Source organism: Catharus ustulatus, chromosome 3, assembly GCF_009819885.2.
Source record: "Catharus ustulatus isolate bCatUst1 chromosome 3, bCatUst1.pri.v2, whole genome shotgun sequence".
Taxonomy (NCBI): Eukaryota; Metazoa; Chordata; class Aves; order Passeriformes; family Turdidae; genus Catharus; species Catharus ustulatus.
The window spans coordinates 39488081-39505485 of record NC_046223.1 but is presented as its reverse complement, the minus strand read 5'-3'; the positions used below and the strand labels follow the sequence as shown (position 1 = coordinate 39505485).

At 35.4% G+C, this 17405-nt stretch overlaps 1 protein-coding gene across 2 annotated transcripts in view; it reads left to right on the top strand.

Annotated features, from left to right (window-relative positions):
• Positions 1-17405, top strand: part of PRKN (parkin RBR E3 ubiquitin protein ligase) — a 702734-nt gene that overhangs the window by 127609 nt on the left and 557720 nt on the right. For both annotated transcript variants that reach the window (XM_033056630.1, XM_033056631.2), the window contains exon 2: positions 2588-2751. In XM_033056630.1, coding sequence (XP_032912521.1) covers positions 2588-2751 — 164 coding nt within the window. The remainder of the gene's footprint in view (positions 1-2587; positions 2752-17405) is intronic.

Below are 17405 nucleotides of genomic sequence, written 5' to 3'. Positions count from 1 at the left end.
AATAACATGTGTTGTTAAGAATATCAACTATGTATTGATTATTTATTTATTGAGATGAAGTGTCAAAGAAGAAAATAAATTTATTTTTCCTAAAATATAAAATATTAATATAATATTTCCTTGAAATATTATATTAATGAAATTCTGGTTTTATTCCACAGACTGAAAGTTTGTGTTCAATCTTTTTATGCCCTGTGCAAGTGAGCAAAGGTCTCTTCTGTTCTTTTACATTAAAAAGAGTTGTTGGATAGCAGACTATATAGTAGAATAAAAGTGCTTAAGGGCAAAATTAGATTTTTCCAGCAAACAAATTTGGCATTTTAGCATTTTTTTCTGAGTTATCTCTTCAGGCTTCTGTGCTGTGAAGTGCAAAATGATGCTCTCACACACATTTGCCACGTTTGCTTTTGGTAAGAATTGTGATGTAAATTTCTGATACCTCATACACATTGGGAGGAGGAGAATATGCCTGTTGTAACTAAATAAAGTTATTTGAGAGAAGGATTTGGGATTCGTGATGTCGAACTTGACTTACATTTGCAGTAAACATGTCAGGTTTATACTGCCTTTAAAAATACATACATAAATACCACTGTGCAATTAATTTAAATGTTACTAATTTTATACTTCTTTTATCAAGCACTTTCATTTTACCACCACGTTTCATTTGCTGTCACTGCAAAGCAATAGCATTGGCTTTTGCAAGACTAAAGAGAAAGAGGCTTATGTATTAGTTAGGAAGAGCTCTTTGGAGATACACATGTACACATTTTATGTGTGTGTGTGAGCATATCCTAAAATATATGTAGACATATATGTAGTTACAGTGCAGCGTATTTTAAAAGTATAATCCCCATTGATTTAACAATATATTTTGCTATTGGCATGGATAATTTTATTTACAGTTGAGCATTGTGTATTCCTGGAAAGATGGGAAATGTTCAAATGCCATTGGGTGTAACTACTTTTTGTCATATACAATCTCCTTTGGTCTCCAAACCATGATCAAAATAAAATTCAAATTTCACTGATTTTTCTGAACAGTCTGAATATACAACTTGCACAGTTATCTCCAGAACACCATTTAATAGTAATCAAACAGCATAACAAGATGTACTGCAGGAAGCTACATAACACACTGCAGGGCACCTGCCTAACACTGCGTTGTGCAATCTTAGTGTGCATTTTAGTACGTTAAGGGGGTACTTTCAAGTACAAAACTTTAAATGTTGCATTTAATTTTATTGGAATATGGCCTTATCCCTAAAAGCCAGATCTGAATTGAAGATGTGAAATTGCAAATACTTACAACATTAGTGGCTGAGAAAAACAATGGTAGCAACCACAGCCATATTCAAATGTTCTTAAAGGGTCTGACACCTTTGGAATTGTCTAGTAGATTGTACATTGTAAAAATAATTAAACTCCTGTTTTTAGTTTTAAAAATAGTTATTTCTTTAAACTCTCGAAGTACTTTTGAGTTTATGCTTCTATCAGTCAACAAAAATGCAAAGGAGTAACATCTTCAGCTAAAACATTGTAGTGGCAATAAAAAGACTGGTTGTTGCAATCAATACCCAGGTAGTTTAAGTGACAGGTATAATTTATATAAATGATTTTTTGTTTTTTATTGAGTTTTGCTAATTTCTTTGCTTCCTGCCTGTGAAGGTATTGGTATAAGCAGTTCATTGGGAACATGTCTACTGTACATACAACCTTGGTGATTTATATGGATGCTATGGGGTTTTTTTCTTGTTTTATAGGTCTTGCAGTCATTCCACTGACCAAGGACTCAACAAGCACATTCAGGCTTCTTATGAAAAACAGCTCTGCCAGCTGAATGGCAGGAAGCTTATGAGTTTGTTTGCCAGGCTTCTCTGGGTGTATAAACCAGTTGCTGCAGCTCTAAAAATGATATGACTGGTGCAGTAGTGATTTTCTGCACTGAAGGTGGATGCTGACAGGAGTTATGTACTGCAGATATTTTAGTGAACTCTGGAAAGACTGTTCTGTAATACAACACTCCCAGACACAGAATTCTGTGGTTCTGATTTCTTCTGGAGTGTGATTTCCTCTCCATCATTATCTTTTGTAGAATTATATGTGTGGGAAACCTGTCTGTATGACTGTGCATTACCTTGTAACAAGGAATTGTTTTCCCTTGTTTAATTTAATGCATTTTGATTCCAGATTATATTTCAGTTTCCTGCATTTATTTGTTATATGTGTTGGGGAAGTGCACAAGGGGCACAGAAAGTGCATGTGCCCTGTGCTGTGAAGGTTAGGACTGAACTTAAAATCTATTGTGCCAGGCAGCAACTACTTTGACAACTGCCTAGCTGGGTTTCTTTTGATTCTAAATTCTCTATGTCATTTCTAATACTGCCAAGGGGAAACACATGGGTTTTATGTATTGGTCACTAACTATGCCCTGAGGGGGTTAAAAATACCACACTGGAGTATTAATAGCTTTTCTCTGAAAATAGTAAATGCTTCCTGTAATTGAAGAGTAAGCCTCTTGCCATCATTCTAGTATAAACATGTCATGAGAAATCCTCGCTTAAAAATATCTTTTGCTCTTTTTCAGTGTTTGTCAGATTCAACTCCAGCCACGGCTTCCCCGTGGAGGTTGGTTCGGATTCCAGCATCCTCCAGCTGAAGGAGGCAGTTGCCCAGCGACAGGGAGTTCCAGCTGACCAGCTGCGGGTGATTTTTGCAGGGAGGGAGCTCAGCAATGACTTGACACTGCAGGTAAGAATCCCTTGGTAGCTTCTTGCCTGGACTGCTGCCAGCTACACTGCCTCTGCCTCTAATGCTGCCAATCTGATGTTCATGGCTGAGATCTAATAAAATAAATAGTGCCTGGGGATTCCTTGAACTTTACTCCACACTGCTTCATTAATTCTGACCTTCTTAATTATGCATTAAAACAGCAAGCTGGAAGGGTAGGGAAAGGGAGAGAATACGAGAGAGAGAGCACGAGAGAGAGCTGTGCCTAGTGAATAAATGTTTACTGACTACAGAAGCAAGCCATGCACAATTTCTGTATCTGTTCAATTTCTATCTTACTTATTCCATTTGAATCTTAATGAAGAAGGATGTGAATAAATTGCTCTGAATCAGGCTGCACAGTCATCACATTTTATAGAATTTGTAACCCAATTGTGACCCCTGGAGGATATAGCTACACGGCTGCTACTGCGCCATGTGCTGCTGCGCCTGCACAGGTGTGTGATGCTGGAGGGGTGGTTCCAGATCAGAAAGCCCACACAAGTGTTCTCCAAACCATTGAACTCATTAATGTGTGAAACTAAAAGAGGAGCAGGGAGTACAGAAGAGCAGCTATAAGTAGGTATCTGAATTTTAGCTCCTGAGTTAGCAAACCGTTCTCTTCAATAAATGCAGAGAGTTGTTCATCTCTAGTGAGCAGTAAGAACCACTGAAAGATAGGTTCAACTATCTATCTTTTAACTATTTAAATTTCCTATCTATCAACTATTTGCTACTGCTACCAGTGCAGCTGCAGTTGCTTTATAAATACTTTTGTTTATCTTGTCTCTGCATTTGGCAGTTCACTCCAATAACCAGGGTTTAGCATAAGATCCCACATTTAAGACAAATGGGAAGCTTGGGTAAACCTACTGGCCCTTCAGCAGCAGGCAAATACTGATTTAATGAAATTGCCATCCTTCTACAGTGGTACCCAAGAGCTGCAGATACAACCTGTAGTAGTGCAGGTGATTGCATAAAAGATCCCTCACATGCAGAACTATTCAGATAAATTTGTATTTGTATTTCAGACATATTGTTGTACTCAGAATGGCTTCTAAGCCTGAGTACAGAAAGTCACTACTGTATTGATGACCTGTCACTGTTTTTTCCTTGGGTATGGTATATGTTGCTTTTCAAAGGGCTTTAGAGAGTTCCAGCACACAAAGGAAGGTGTAGAAATGTGAATTGCTGTCAGTCTCCAGTGCATCAGTTGTGAATAGTGTTGATGCATGCTCAGTGTGCTCCACATACATGTGAAAACATATATATAGAAGTGTAAGAATAAAAAACAGTCATGTGAATTGTAGAAATTGTGAGTTGCCAGTGGCTAGGTTGGAGTGTCTGTGTTGTTCTGTCAGAAGCTTCTGAACCACTTTGCTTTTTCCTGGCAATCTCCAGGTGTTGTTATTACTGCCATTTTGTGTCAGCATGAAACACAGATTTTCAGCCCAGTTTGACACTTGCAACCAAGTTTGTTGTTGGCTACAACATACAGTCTGTTGCCAGGGTAAATTAAAAATTGTGTTCTGGATATATAGACCTCTTGATGATGTAATTTCCCTACTTTGTCATAATTATCATGTCTAGTCAGACATGTATACAGATTCATTGTTTTAGGTCTTTATTTCTAAATCAGATAGGAAATTCAAAACCTGTTTCAAATAGCACAATTCATACTTCTGTGTTTAGGTGTCTTAAATATTGCAATGATTAATATCAGCAGTGTGTATCAACTACACTTTTATTCTTCATATTTGAATGCATTCTACTTTGCTGCTTCATTCCTTTTTATTCTCACTTTTAATTGTGTATATTTATTTATCTTGGAAATTTCTCAACACAAGAAGAGTTGAGTATTTGACGTATTTGTGTTCCTGTGGTAAGCTGTCCGGGTTTTTTTGCAGAAGCAAATAAAAACTTGGGTGGTAGTGAAATACTAACTGCTGGCATTTATATTGCATCTGTAGTTTCAGAATTAACATAACATATAAGTAAATTAATTAACACTTGTTTTCTAGATCTGTAGATTTGGATGCAAAACAATAAAAATTCTACTCAGCTGATGCTTTAAAGTTATTTCATTTTATAACAACATAGATTTTCTGGTAAAGCCATTTTGTCCATCTGTTTTTCGTAAATTACTTTTGAACTTATTTGCCCCAAGTATTGCAGAAGAATCTAGGGGTCAGGAAAAAGAACTGATGGTATTACAGATAACGAGATTACAGAGGACATGAGAAAAACTGCAGTAATTGCAGGAGTATGGGGCAGGGATATAGGAAATACTCCAGGACAGCAAACTTTATTGGTTTCACAGCTCACAGAACAACTAGATTTGTCTTGACAGCTACCTTCCAATCTCAGGCGGCCAATACAAAACATAACTGAGAATTCGAAAGCTGTGTTTGTTTTCCTGTTTGGAGAGAAGGAAAAATCTTTCCTGGTATCTGAGACTTGTAAAAAATAAATGAAGCTGTAATGGACAGATGTTAAAGAGAAATTATTATAAGAAAGAAAGTGCCAAGTCGAGATCTTAAATAAGTAATTTGATATCAACAGCAATAGTAAAAAACTATAGGAGGGATAGAAGTGAAATGTGTGTGGAGACATTTAATTTGGTACCACCGATAAGTGTTTTGTCCTTGAAAAAAGAAAGGAAGATTAAACACTGATTCCACTGTGCACAGGGGAGATCAGTATCTAAGCTAGTGACTAAGGGACAAGTGAAATTAGAGCCATGGTAAGCAAGGATTGGTAATGACCAGATGAAGAATGAGACCTGCAAATTTGAATCTCATAAGAAGGAATTAGAGCAATAAGCTGATTCCTAAAAGTCTAGCAAACCATGTCACTTAAGAATGATGAACTCCCTGCTGATTACAGTTCACTTTGGAATGAGTAGAAAAAAATAATTAATGCAGACCCAAAAATAGGAATTCTTTTAAAAGGTTGCCATCGGTATGGAAGAATAGTGGAAAGATCTTCCTGTAGCAATCCTAAGATGGAAAGAAGAACAGAACCATAGCAGAGTCACCAACAAAATAAACAGGAGGTAGCTGCTTATCAGGGACCTTGAAGTGTTCTAACAGGGGGCAACTGCTTATAGTATTGTCATTGCCTCAGAGAATGGCAAAATTAGTTAGCAAAGCTTCTGATACTAGAGTCTGTAGTATGTATTGACAAACAATTTTGCTCAATGCAAGCAATTTGAAACTTACTACTGATAATAGCAGTAGTATGATATTAGTACAGACTTACTCTTTCTTGGAGAGCTCAGACCCCCATGTATGAAGGAGCTCTTTGCAAACAGTTTGCAGGAGTGATTCCCTGCCTTGCAGAGCTTATAGTGTAAATGAATAGAGCAGACAACTGATGTGATGGGAATCAGTAACTTAGCTTGTCTTCAGTCAGTTGCAAAACAGGGATAGAATTAAGTCTTGTTTTCCAATTCTGTACCATTTCTTTTTGACAGTGTTTCCTCTATAAGGTAAAGCTAGAAAATACTGTTCTTTGAAACAGAAAAAGGCTAAGCATGTGCTAAGTAGCAGGACTTGTTAGCTTTGTGCTAACAGCTGTGCTCCCCTGAGACAGCTTCTGAGTCAGTGTTAGCTTGCATTTGACCGCGGCATAGGCTTGAGGCTTGGAGCATAGGTTTCAAGTGAATTTGTCTTTGACTGCATCCATCCATGTAGGTGTTTGCCTAAAATAATTTATATATACATTCAAGAAACAAAGAAGTACAACTAGAAGTTATTGTTAAATACTGTGAGTTCATAAACATAACTGCAAATGAATAAAAAGGAATGGCACAACTGCAGTAGCAACTTAGATGATCGTCTATGCAGAGGACGGAAAAGAGAAGTCATAGGGGAGAAATGGTGCTGTCTTTTACCAGGAGCAGGTACTTGAATAATGGAATATTGCATTTCATCTGAAAAGGACCTTGTGTACATAAATGTATGGCAACTTTCTTGCTCTAGAAGCACAACCCAGTGCGACAGAGCTTCTAGCAGTTCTTATATTGTCTTGTTTCATTTTACTGAGGGTTCAAAGAAGAAACCAAGTGAGACAGTGCAAAATGTGTCTCTAACCAGGAACCCCCGCCCCATGTTTAATTACAAAGTACTGAATGGTAATATTAGATTGGGTCTTTTGATGTAGTTACTGCCTTGTGCTACACTGTTATATATAGGATACCAAATCACTCACAGAAACAACTTTGATACTCAGCAGTTTTGTGGGTTACAGAATACTGTTTAACCAACATTTGCATGCTGAAATGCTGTTTGTAGAGAATAGCCCATAGACATACTGACAGAATCAATCATCATATGTGAAATTCAAAGAGAAAAAAATCATTTTATGTGTTTGCATGTTTAAAGCAGTATTTTTGGTCAATATTTGATTGATCTGTGGGTGGGGTTTTTTTGGTAAAGCTGGAAGATATGCGTATTGTACTTCTTCAAAACAGGAAAAGCTAGCTGAGCTATGCTTAGGTATATTATAATATCAAGGAACTCTAGAGATGCTATGTCTGTGTTGCCAGGTAATGTGGACTTGGCTAAATGACAGGATGGCATACTGCTCACTCATTCCTGTGATAGCTGCACTCACATTGACAACAGAGATGTGTTAAATAAATGTTTCCAAGACTTGTGTTTGGCCTCCTGGTATTACACATTCACAATGCAAGTGGAAAGTACCATAGAACCATATTAATAACCACTGTGTTATTAATTCAGGGCTAGCTCGGGTCTCCAGATTTTCCATATTGTTACTTTCCAAAGTATTTTTGGAATTTCAGCATTCCAAAGAAGGTTGAAGAACTCTGTGCTGATTACAATTCACTTTGGAATGATTAGAAGCAATCAATTAATATAGACCCAAAACCAGGAAATCTTTCAGATGGTTGTCATGAGTAAGGAAGAATAGTGGAAAGATCTTCCTGTAAATTTGTGTAAAATGAAAAAAGAGGATACATTGCTTATTAAGTGTTCTTGCAGATCAAGAGCTAAATGCATTTATAAATGAGACCTTCAAGCTCAGAAACACATTTCCATTCTTCTTTTAAATGCACTTTTGTTCTATTCTTTTTATGTTAAGTTTTTCCTGGAAATGAAAGACTAGAAGAAATATTTGCCTTCATCTAAATGAAGGGTAAATTATCTTCAAATAGCTAGAAAATTTCAAAAAGTGAATGGGCCATTTGTGATGGAGGCTACAAATTCTAATATGGCCTTGAAATTTTCTGGGTCCTTCTTGATTCTTCTGATATTTCTTAATGTGTTTTCATTGGCCTGCTGATGATTGATTAAACTATGACAGGATTTTCTTTGCAAAATTTCTTCAGTGTGCACTCAGTACAAATATGGTCCTAATTTCTAGATGTGTCTTGGTTTTGGTACCTAGATGAATTCTCTGCTGAGTCTGGTTCAAGGTTTCCTGAAATAAGGGTACTGGTGCCAGTGTTCTTATAGAAGCCTTACTGACTCATAATATTTCTGCATGATGTGTGCTGCTCTTTTAGATTAATTTCCGAATTTCTAAATGTGAGTTTATTTTGTTTCCCTCTTTGCTGACAGTTTCAGTAAGTTGTGAATCTATTGAATTATTTTTTTATTCCATGGATGGTTGTTGTTATTTTTTTTCTTTTATGTGCAAACGTGTTCAGGCAACAGATGAACTTTACCTAAACTTCTTTCTCTTAGGCAGTTAAAATTCACTGTATTGAGGCCATTACGTGAAATTTGCAAAATCAATTTTTGAAAGAGCAGTTGCTTTGTGTGGGTCTGATAGAGAAACTGCAATACTGTTTGCATGAAATACAGTATGCTGATAAGAAACTCCTCTGGCAGAACTCTAGTTCTTTTCAGGACATATATAGCATTTCAGAATAAAATTATATTGAAAATTGCCCCAATATTAGATGTGCTTTTTGTTTTCCACCTACATACTTGCATTAGGCAGACACTTGTTGAATATTTTCCTCTTGTCCTGAGTATAACTCAATTCATATGTTTACAATGCTGTCTATTTTATCATTTGGATCCATCTTTAGATTGTGGGAGAGAAAATGTGTGAGCAAAAACTTGAAAAGCTGTAGTTGTTAAAGTGGTAGCAATGAATAATAACTTTTATGAGTCTCTAAATCATGACTGTAAAAGAAAGGTCAGCCTACATCTTTCATTCATCACCTTTCTAAATTGGTTTGGTGAAAAAATGTTTAGCATACAGAACATCATTACCAAACACTGTAGTTGAATAAGCAGAAGGTCAGGATAGTAGGGATATTTTCTACCTTCTTCCTTCCTTTCCCTAAAAGAAAAAACATGGTATTAATCCTTCTACTAGACTGCATTAATAAGAAAGTATTGATAGAGACTATGTAATTTATAATTCATAACTGAAATAGAACAATAATTTGCAAATATTTGAATTGTCTCAAAAAAGAAGGAAAATTAGGATTTGATTAACACTTGATATAGTGAAATTACTGGATTAAGAAATGGGAAATTGGGACATAGTATCTGTGAAGTCTTTTTCAATATTGAAAATGTTGTCTCAAATTGTAAAGGAAGAATGAAAAGTGTTAGAAATTTCTTTTAATAGCAGGTAGCATACCAAATATACCTTCTCAACAGAAAGATGGGATGTAGTTTCTTGCCATTATTTCTTTACTTTTGGTTTCATTCTACTTATTTAAATCTTTACAGCTCTGATTCTCTGAAATGTCATCTGTAATATATTTATATTTTTAACTATCAAGGTCACACAGCTATTTAATAAACCATTCTGGGTTTCCCTATTTTCTTTTTCAAGCTTTTTCATTAATTGTAGTTGAAAATGTTGGAGGGGAACTGGAATGCGTCGTATCTGGTTACAGTTTTCATCACGGATGAACCTTCATACTCTATGGGATGCAGAATTATTCCTGAGGCATGGCTTTTATGTGTAATGGGAGAAAAAGTGAAAAAAAAAAGAAGTGTTGCAAAGGCCGCATGACAATAAATAAAATTGGTCATCCTAAAGAAAATAACACCAGTACAGGCTCAAAGAAAAAAATTAAATTATTTTAGGAGTTATTGAAGCAAAAGTATGTATGTAATTCCTTATGTATCCTTGGAGCAACACTCAATGCATTTATAATTCCTAGAAGCATTCTTATGCAGTCTAAAAACCTGTTGAAGAAATGAAAGTGTTTTAAAAAAATCAGTAATAAGGGATACAGTAGAACAATGCAATTTGGTCTCCTCATTTAGACTAAATAAAGAAATAAAAGTATACCTGTTCCTCAAATGAATCATTTTCCTCATATACAGACCAGGTTCTTATTTCATTTTTTTCTGGTAAAACATTGGCTCCTTGGATTTTCCATGAACCAGCATTCTCCCTTTCATTTTCTCTCTCTCTCATTTTCCCTCTCACTTATTACCTCCCTCTTCTTCTCTCTCTCTTTTTCTCTTACAAACTCACAAAATCCTTACTGTCCTGGGGAAGCATCTCAGCTAATTTGAAATGATATACTTTCCATCCATAGAGGTTAAGGGTGTAATTCCCATTCCTGTGGAGTCCAGTTTTCAGTACTGTTCCAGAATGAATTGATCAGTGTGTTCTTCACTTGTATTGCTTTTCTTATTATTAGTTTCCCACAGTTCAAGCCACCTTTCCTGCTTCCATTTCTGCTTTTCCCAATCAATTCCAGGACTTTGAAATCCTGTTCCCACCCAACATCTGTTGCCCCTTAAACCAGCTTTGGAAACTTTGTCCTTTCTTACCCAGCCTAAGAAATAATGGGGAGAGGATGGCAAAACAAAGTTGCTTTGAGGATCTACTCTATCTGCCAATGAGTGGAAATTTCCTTCTACCCATGGTTTCTGTCTTTTATTGAGTGATATGCTTCTGTATCATCTGGTAACCTCCTTGTTTCCTGATCTCCTTGTATGAAACCAAGATATCTATGTGTGATGATGTATAAAGGGTCATCACCTTATTTTAGGTAATTTTGAAAAGGTGTGTAAATGTTGCAGATTCTGATTGATGAGGTTAAACTTCTCATGCAGAGACATTAAAAAAACCCAGTTTCTAGTTTTATGGTAGAATTAATACAAAAAAAGATACGAATAGTGAAACATCTTTAAACTGCAAAAACATTTCTAATACAGTTTTTCCCTATTAACTATTTGACATAAAACAGTACGATGGAAGCATATAAAAGTTTTATTGTCATATATTTGGTATGCGTGATATACCAGAGCTCTGACTTCATGATTTGCTTCTTTTGCAGCTCATCCCAAATTATCCTATAAAATATTTTTACTGTACTACCTTGCCATCTTTAATGTAGCAATTTATTCATTTGTATCTTTCATGGTATGCAGCAAATTGTGTGTACAAAACAAATAAATGTATGCAAGTATGTTTAAGGAAAGAAAATAGTAGCTGCTCGCCTCTTTAACAAATACCATATAACCTTTTTTCCTGCCTTACTTTCATTACCCTAGATGGTAATTTGGGGTCTTTGTTTACTATTTATCTTGCAGCAGTGTGTTTATTGCTACAATTTAAGCACATCTAATTTAAAGTGTCAGAGCTTCAGAAAAGGAAGAAAAAAATCCCATTTTAAAGCATGTTAATATTTCTACTTTTGGAATCTTATAGCAAAAATGTCTCTAAGACCATAAATGGCAATAAATAAGTTAAAGTGACCAGCTGAATATATATCATTGGAAACATTCTTTATGAAAATGTCCTTTCTTCTTTATAAATAGTGAAAACGGCAGTGCTTTTCTTCTGAATGTACTAAGATGTTTAGGTTTATAATATCAGTGTAATTTTTGTTTCTGGTCACTAAGTAATAGTGGAAACTTCTGATAGTTTTCTGAAAATATTTTTTTTTTTTTTTTTGTACTATGACAAATGAAGTAAAGAAGTGATACAACAGTACAGCACAGTAACAAGGGGAAGAAAGGATACATGAACAAATATATGCCATGCTGAGTATCAGAAGTCTGAAAAAATTGTATGAATTTCAGATTAAAAGGTTTTGGGTAGACCTGGATGGTTTGAAAAGGAAGATTATGCTTATTTATATGATATTTACTAAATGTGGTGGTGATTAGATGAGCAGCCGAACAAAAAAAATATTATATGGCAGGGCTCATGAAGTATTAGAATTTGTCCTACCAGGCAAGAAAGCAAGAGATAAAGATGAAGGGTGAGATATACCATAGATGACAGCAAAAGCATGGAAACCCAAGGAATTGAATTGCAAAAATATATGAATTGACAGCAGCCACTGGTAAGCCCATTTCTAAAGCAAAACAAAACCAAATTGTAAATTTTCAATGTGTTAACATTATTTGCACTGTAAGGCTATTTGTGGGGGATATAAAGAAGTGCATTTAAGGTCCGACACCTAAAACAGTAGAGATGAACATGTTATCAGTCTTAAAAGAGGTGTGATTACATTACAGAAATCAACCTTATATGACAGGCCCATTTAGTGGGACATCAGAATCAAGTGATTCTTTAAGCTTATCAACAGATGTGATTGAAGGCTTTTCCCTTGCAAAACTGTAATATTTTTAAAAATTAAAAAGACTAGAAATTTATTCAGTACACTTTAAAAGAAATTAAAATAAAAATCCAAATTGAAGAGCAGTAATTCATGCAGGTTCTATTGTCTAAGAAACCAATTTAGGAAATAGTTCAGCTCATTCACCTGACTTGGCTATGCAGTGAATGCATTACTTACAATAAGTTGAAACAAAATATTACACTTGCTCAGCATACTTAATATTTATTGCCATTTTTTATTGAAGGCAGATACTAGGAATTGTTATCCTATAATCCATCAAGGAAACCGAAGAACTGTGTAGTGCTGAAGTGCGTGCAATTCTAAATACATTACAGGAAACAAGATTGGGGAGGTTGAACTGGTAGCTGTTGATTTGGTGGGATATATTTTCGACCAGAAATGTTGGCCATAAGCACTATTCAGCCAAGTAAGCATTTAGCCCTATTATGAATTAGAGCTACGAGTTCTGGTTTCAGAAGAGCGGAGAAACTGGATGCAGTAGCACATAACAGTATTAGTGCCTACACTATACACTTGCAATGATTTGTGCACTTGCTTTTCAGAGGACCATTCTGTAAATGCCATCCTTTATCACTGCAGAGGTAATAAAAGCAGCATCCCCAGAAGTGTTCATTTCCGATGGAATTCATTGCTGATCTCATCTATTTAAGTGAATGCAAATGAAAGCTCTCTCTCCTGTTTCTCTGAAGGATTGATGCATTTCTGACTCGTGAGCAATGCTCAGTGTCAGTCTCCAGAAACACATGGAGAAAGATTGACACAGAATGGGTTCATGCCTCAAGTAGCCACAGGATTTAATCTCCTTGCATCTCTGGGTGTATATGTGTCAGTCATAAAGCAATCTTTGAATTACTTATCTCCTGACATAATTCAAATCTCTCAGAAATGTTATTTTCCTATGAAAAAGAAGGATTGGCTTTGCAAGGCCCCAGTGGGCTATAGAAAATATTGAAAAAAAATGCAATCAATAAATAAATGAAATATAGAACCAGAGAGAAAGTTAATTTTGTTCACATTTATGGAAACTTCCATATGTTCTGTTGTTTCACTGCGTTGGAGACTACTATTTCCACTGTAATGTAATTTAGTGTGATGTATTGTGTATTTAGACTAAAAACTAAAAATTGAATTTTTCTAGTAGCAGAGAACAGTAACAGCCCTGCAGAATGCATACCAGCTCACTAGTTAGGCCACTACCTGCCGTTTTAAAGTTACACTTTACTGGAGGCTATTTGTCAACACCAGGGGTTTTAGTGCTACTTACATAAGAGAAGTTGCATTAGAGTCCAGAAAAAACAAGAGTTTATGAGAGGGAAATAACCTTTCCTAAAGTGAGAGAAGGATGAGATTTGCTTTGGGGGCTTACTTTGCCATTGCCTACGTTGAAATCTTTTTGTGGTAGGTTTGTTTGGTCCCTTTTGAAATTGTCAGCATGCCAATGCCTTCTTAAAAGATCTATACTGTAGACAGCATGAGAGGTCCTGTTGCTGAAGAGTTGTGTGTCATGTCCTGACTTCATTACACTACAGGAAGGAGGCTGAAATATGCTTTTTAATGCCCTTATAACTCAGTAATCCTCATAGTTCTGTAACTTTATGTTGTTTTGATGAAGGCTGCTTCCATTTTATTGAGGAAAACGTTAAAGACAACATGAGTTATTTGGCTATGGAAGCTTCCTGCAAAGGTCAGAAAAAAGTTGTGACATTCACTTACATTTCTGATAGAAATGTTTTCATACTAATTTTTTGACCATTTTCCATTGTATTAGTAATTTATATCCATGTGATTTGATTTTATTAATTTGACTGTGTTAATTAATTTGCAGCCACTCATTCTGGAATGTTGATTGCTGATTTTGAGCTGAAAGAGGTGCTACAACCTGGTGCTAAGAGTCCGAGTGACTTACAGTGCGACCTAGCAATATTGCTGCTCTTGAATTTAAGTCTACTCCTTTGTAGACTGTGTGAGAAGTCCTTTCCAGTTCTTCTTGCGTAGTCACAGTATACTGGCTGTGTAAGAAGTACTCTTTTTACACACCCTGCTTTATTCACTTATTATTCAAACTTTTTGTTTGTTGTTTTGTTGTTTTCAATTGAGTTTGCTGTAGTCAAGATTTTCTCCATTGCAGAGTTGATGATCTGAGGTCTCACAGACCAGTTTTTTGTGGACTTTCCTCCTATCCTGGGGCTGAAAATGTATGATTCAGATTTGCAATCCTTTCTATCAAACTTCCATTTAAACTTCTGGGCTTTGATGTTTTTGTTAGTTCTGTGCTTTACATCTTCTTCAATTTATTCGCTTTTAGGTAAGAAAGGTCAAATGCTGAACTTAAAGGAATGTTTGCATTTTGAACTGAGTGTGGAACTGTGATGCTACATTTTTCCCTCCTGCCTAGAGCAGTGTTCCTTTCAGTTCACTGGGAAGATGTGCATTTTGTTATGCAATATGTGGCTGGATAATACATAAAGCGTGCTTGCTCCCAGTTAATTTTCAGCTGTTGGTTTGGAAACAGCAGAACTGGAATGCAAAGGCATATGTTAATGAACACATACATTAGGATGCCCATAAGGTGACCCTGCTTTGGCAGTGGCAGTGGACTAGATTCCCAAAGCTTCCTTCCAACTCTAACAATTCTGTGATTGCTTGAAAGTGGTTTTAAAAAATCCAACCCAAGGAAAAAAGAAATCCCAATGTTTGTTAGTTTTAGAATTCAAAATTACATTTGAACTGTCATAGTTTGTAACTGATTCTACTTAACTCTATTCTGTATTTCCTGTCTGCCGTAACCCATGAACATAGAAGATTTCCACAGATGAATAACCATGAGTTTGTTACTTGTACAATAAGAAAACTCTTATTACAAAGTGATGCAGAAAAATACAGTGACATAGTCTTGTATTATAATGATTTCATTACATCTGCAGATTGGTTACAGTTTCATATAACTATTCAATGTGGTTGCCCTTTTATAGTTTCCTTTGGAGGATGCCATGCTTTCAGAGTTATGTATATGTGTGTCCAGTCAATATATATAATTTTATAAGCTTTTTAGTGTGTAGGTCATTTGTGGTTTGGATTTTAAGAAAATGCATCAAGTTTCATAATTGTAAGCAGAATTTGTGTTCTGTGTAGTCTGCATGCGTTGAATATACAGTGTGTGTATATATATACACATGTACACATATGACTTTCTAGTCATTCTAGCTCCCAGTAGAAAGTTAGCCACTGTTTCATTTGCCCCCTTGAAGGTGTTTGGAAGATTTAGGAGGGAACTTTCATTGCAAGTTATTAATATTTACTGGTGGCTTTATTCACAGTAAGTATATATCTTAACTGCATCCCATATGTATTTTTCAGATTTTGAATAATTTGGAGATCTGTATCAGCGTTGATAAAATGCTTTCCAAAATGGTGAAACATGTGGTTCAAGTAGGACATTTCCTATTATTATTATTCATTAAATATTCTGGTTCTTAAGGCTTTATATATATTGCAAGTTCTGATAATAGAAAACCTAGTTGTTTCAAGTTCTTTTCATGCTTCAGGAACTAATGGTGTTCAAATTTTAGATGAATAGAAAAAACCTGAAGCCATTAGGTAGGAGTTGCATTGCTTTAAACTGGAAGCAATCATTTCCTCATCCTTTCATTTTATGCTGGTTTTCAATTGCTAACAGTTTTCAAGAGGAGAAGACATGGAATCAAGCTGTACAGTATAATGCCCTGTTTTTTCTAGGGTTTGCCATGTAACTGAGCACCAAATGAACACAATCTCTGTATTTTCCAGGCATAAGTAACATGGATTTAATCTGGGAACAGCTACAGTTCCTCAAATATTTCTTTGAAATATAGTTTTAACAAAAAAGAGCAATTGTTCAAAAGAAGTGTATTCAGGCAGAGAATTATTTAGGAATATCTGGAATTAAGAGTGCTTAACACCTGAGACATGAGGCAGCTCATGCTTCTGTCATACCAAAAAAGCAGCAGAAAGTCATCATGTCATGCTGGCATCTCCTTTCTGTGCTCTGGGAAGCCTCAGAACCTCTAATAGATATATCTTATGGAGATAATTTTTGCTAGGTGTTCAGAGGGAAGAAACGTCAAAGCATACCCCAATTCACCCCATTTTTTTCTGGTATCATGGTTTTCTTGCAATGTGAGGTAATATCTGACAGTAGTATATTTTATCTCCTAAGTACAATCATAAAATTAAAAAAAAATTAATTTAATGAATTTTAAATAGCTTTAAATAGAATTGAGGTGGCAAAAATGTGTCTTGAAACATCCTTTTTTTTCCCAATTAAGACTCCAATTAATTGACATTTTCTGGATGTAAAAAGTATCATTTTAGCCAATTTCAGGGTATTACAGGCTATTACTGTTTTAGCATGTTTTGCTACAAATTTCTAATGCATAACAACCGAGACTTGGTAAATGCTGGGAAAAGACTAGTTCAGAAAATAGAAAAATTTATGAAATATAAATGAGATTGGTATGCCTGTGTTTCAAACAAACAAATATATAATTTGTTGCTGCATGTTTGTTGCTAATTATTTCTTAAACTAATGAACATCAGCTAAATTGCTGGCCTCAGCCACTAGTTTCATAATCCAACCACTCTCCATGCAAAGACACTCTTCAGTTGCTCATACTACTTTCTATCTTGATTTTCAGCATATGATGTATTACTGTTCACTTAGTTATTTGTTCATTGAACTTATTAATTTCAAACAAATATTGTCTCACTTCATCTTGGTAGAATACCTACATGATTTGCACTATTTATTTTACTCCTGTCTGTGTTGGGCTTTTTTTTCTCAATTCATAGACAAGAGGAAATATGAAGAACATACAGACTTTAGGAAGACTTTGAAGGGCCTATTAGATCATCAGGATAACTGCAACAGCTATAGTAACATTATGTTCTGTTGTAGAATACATACAATAGGTTTTATCTGGACGTTATCTTTTCAGATAAAGGTGTCATTCCTTGTGAAAACTTCGTTATTTCTCTTCAGGTTAGATAAAAGGGACCT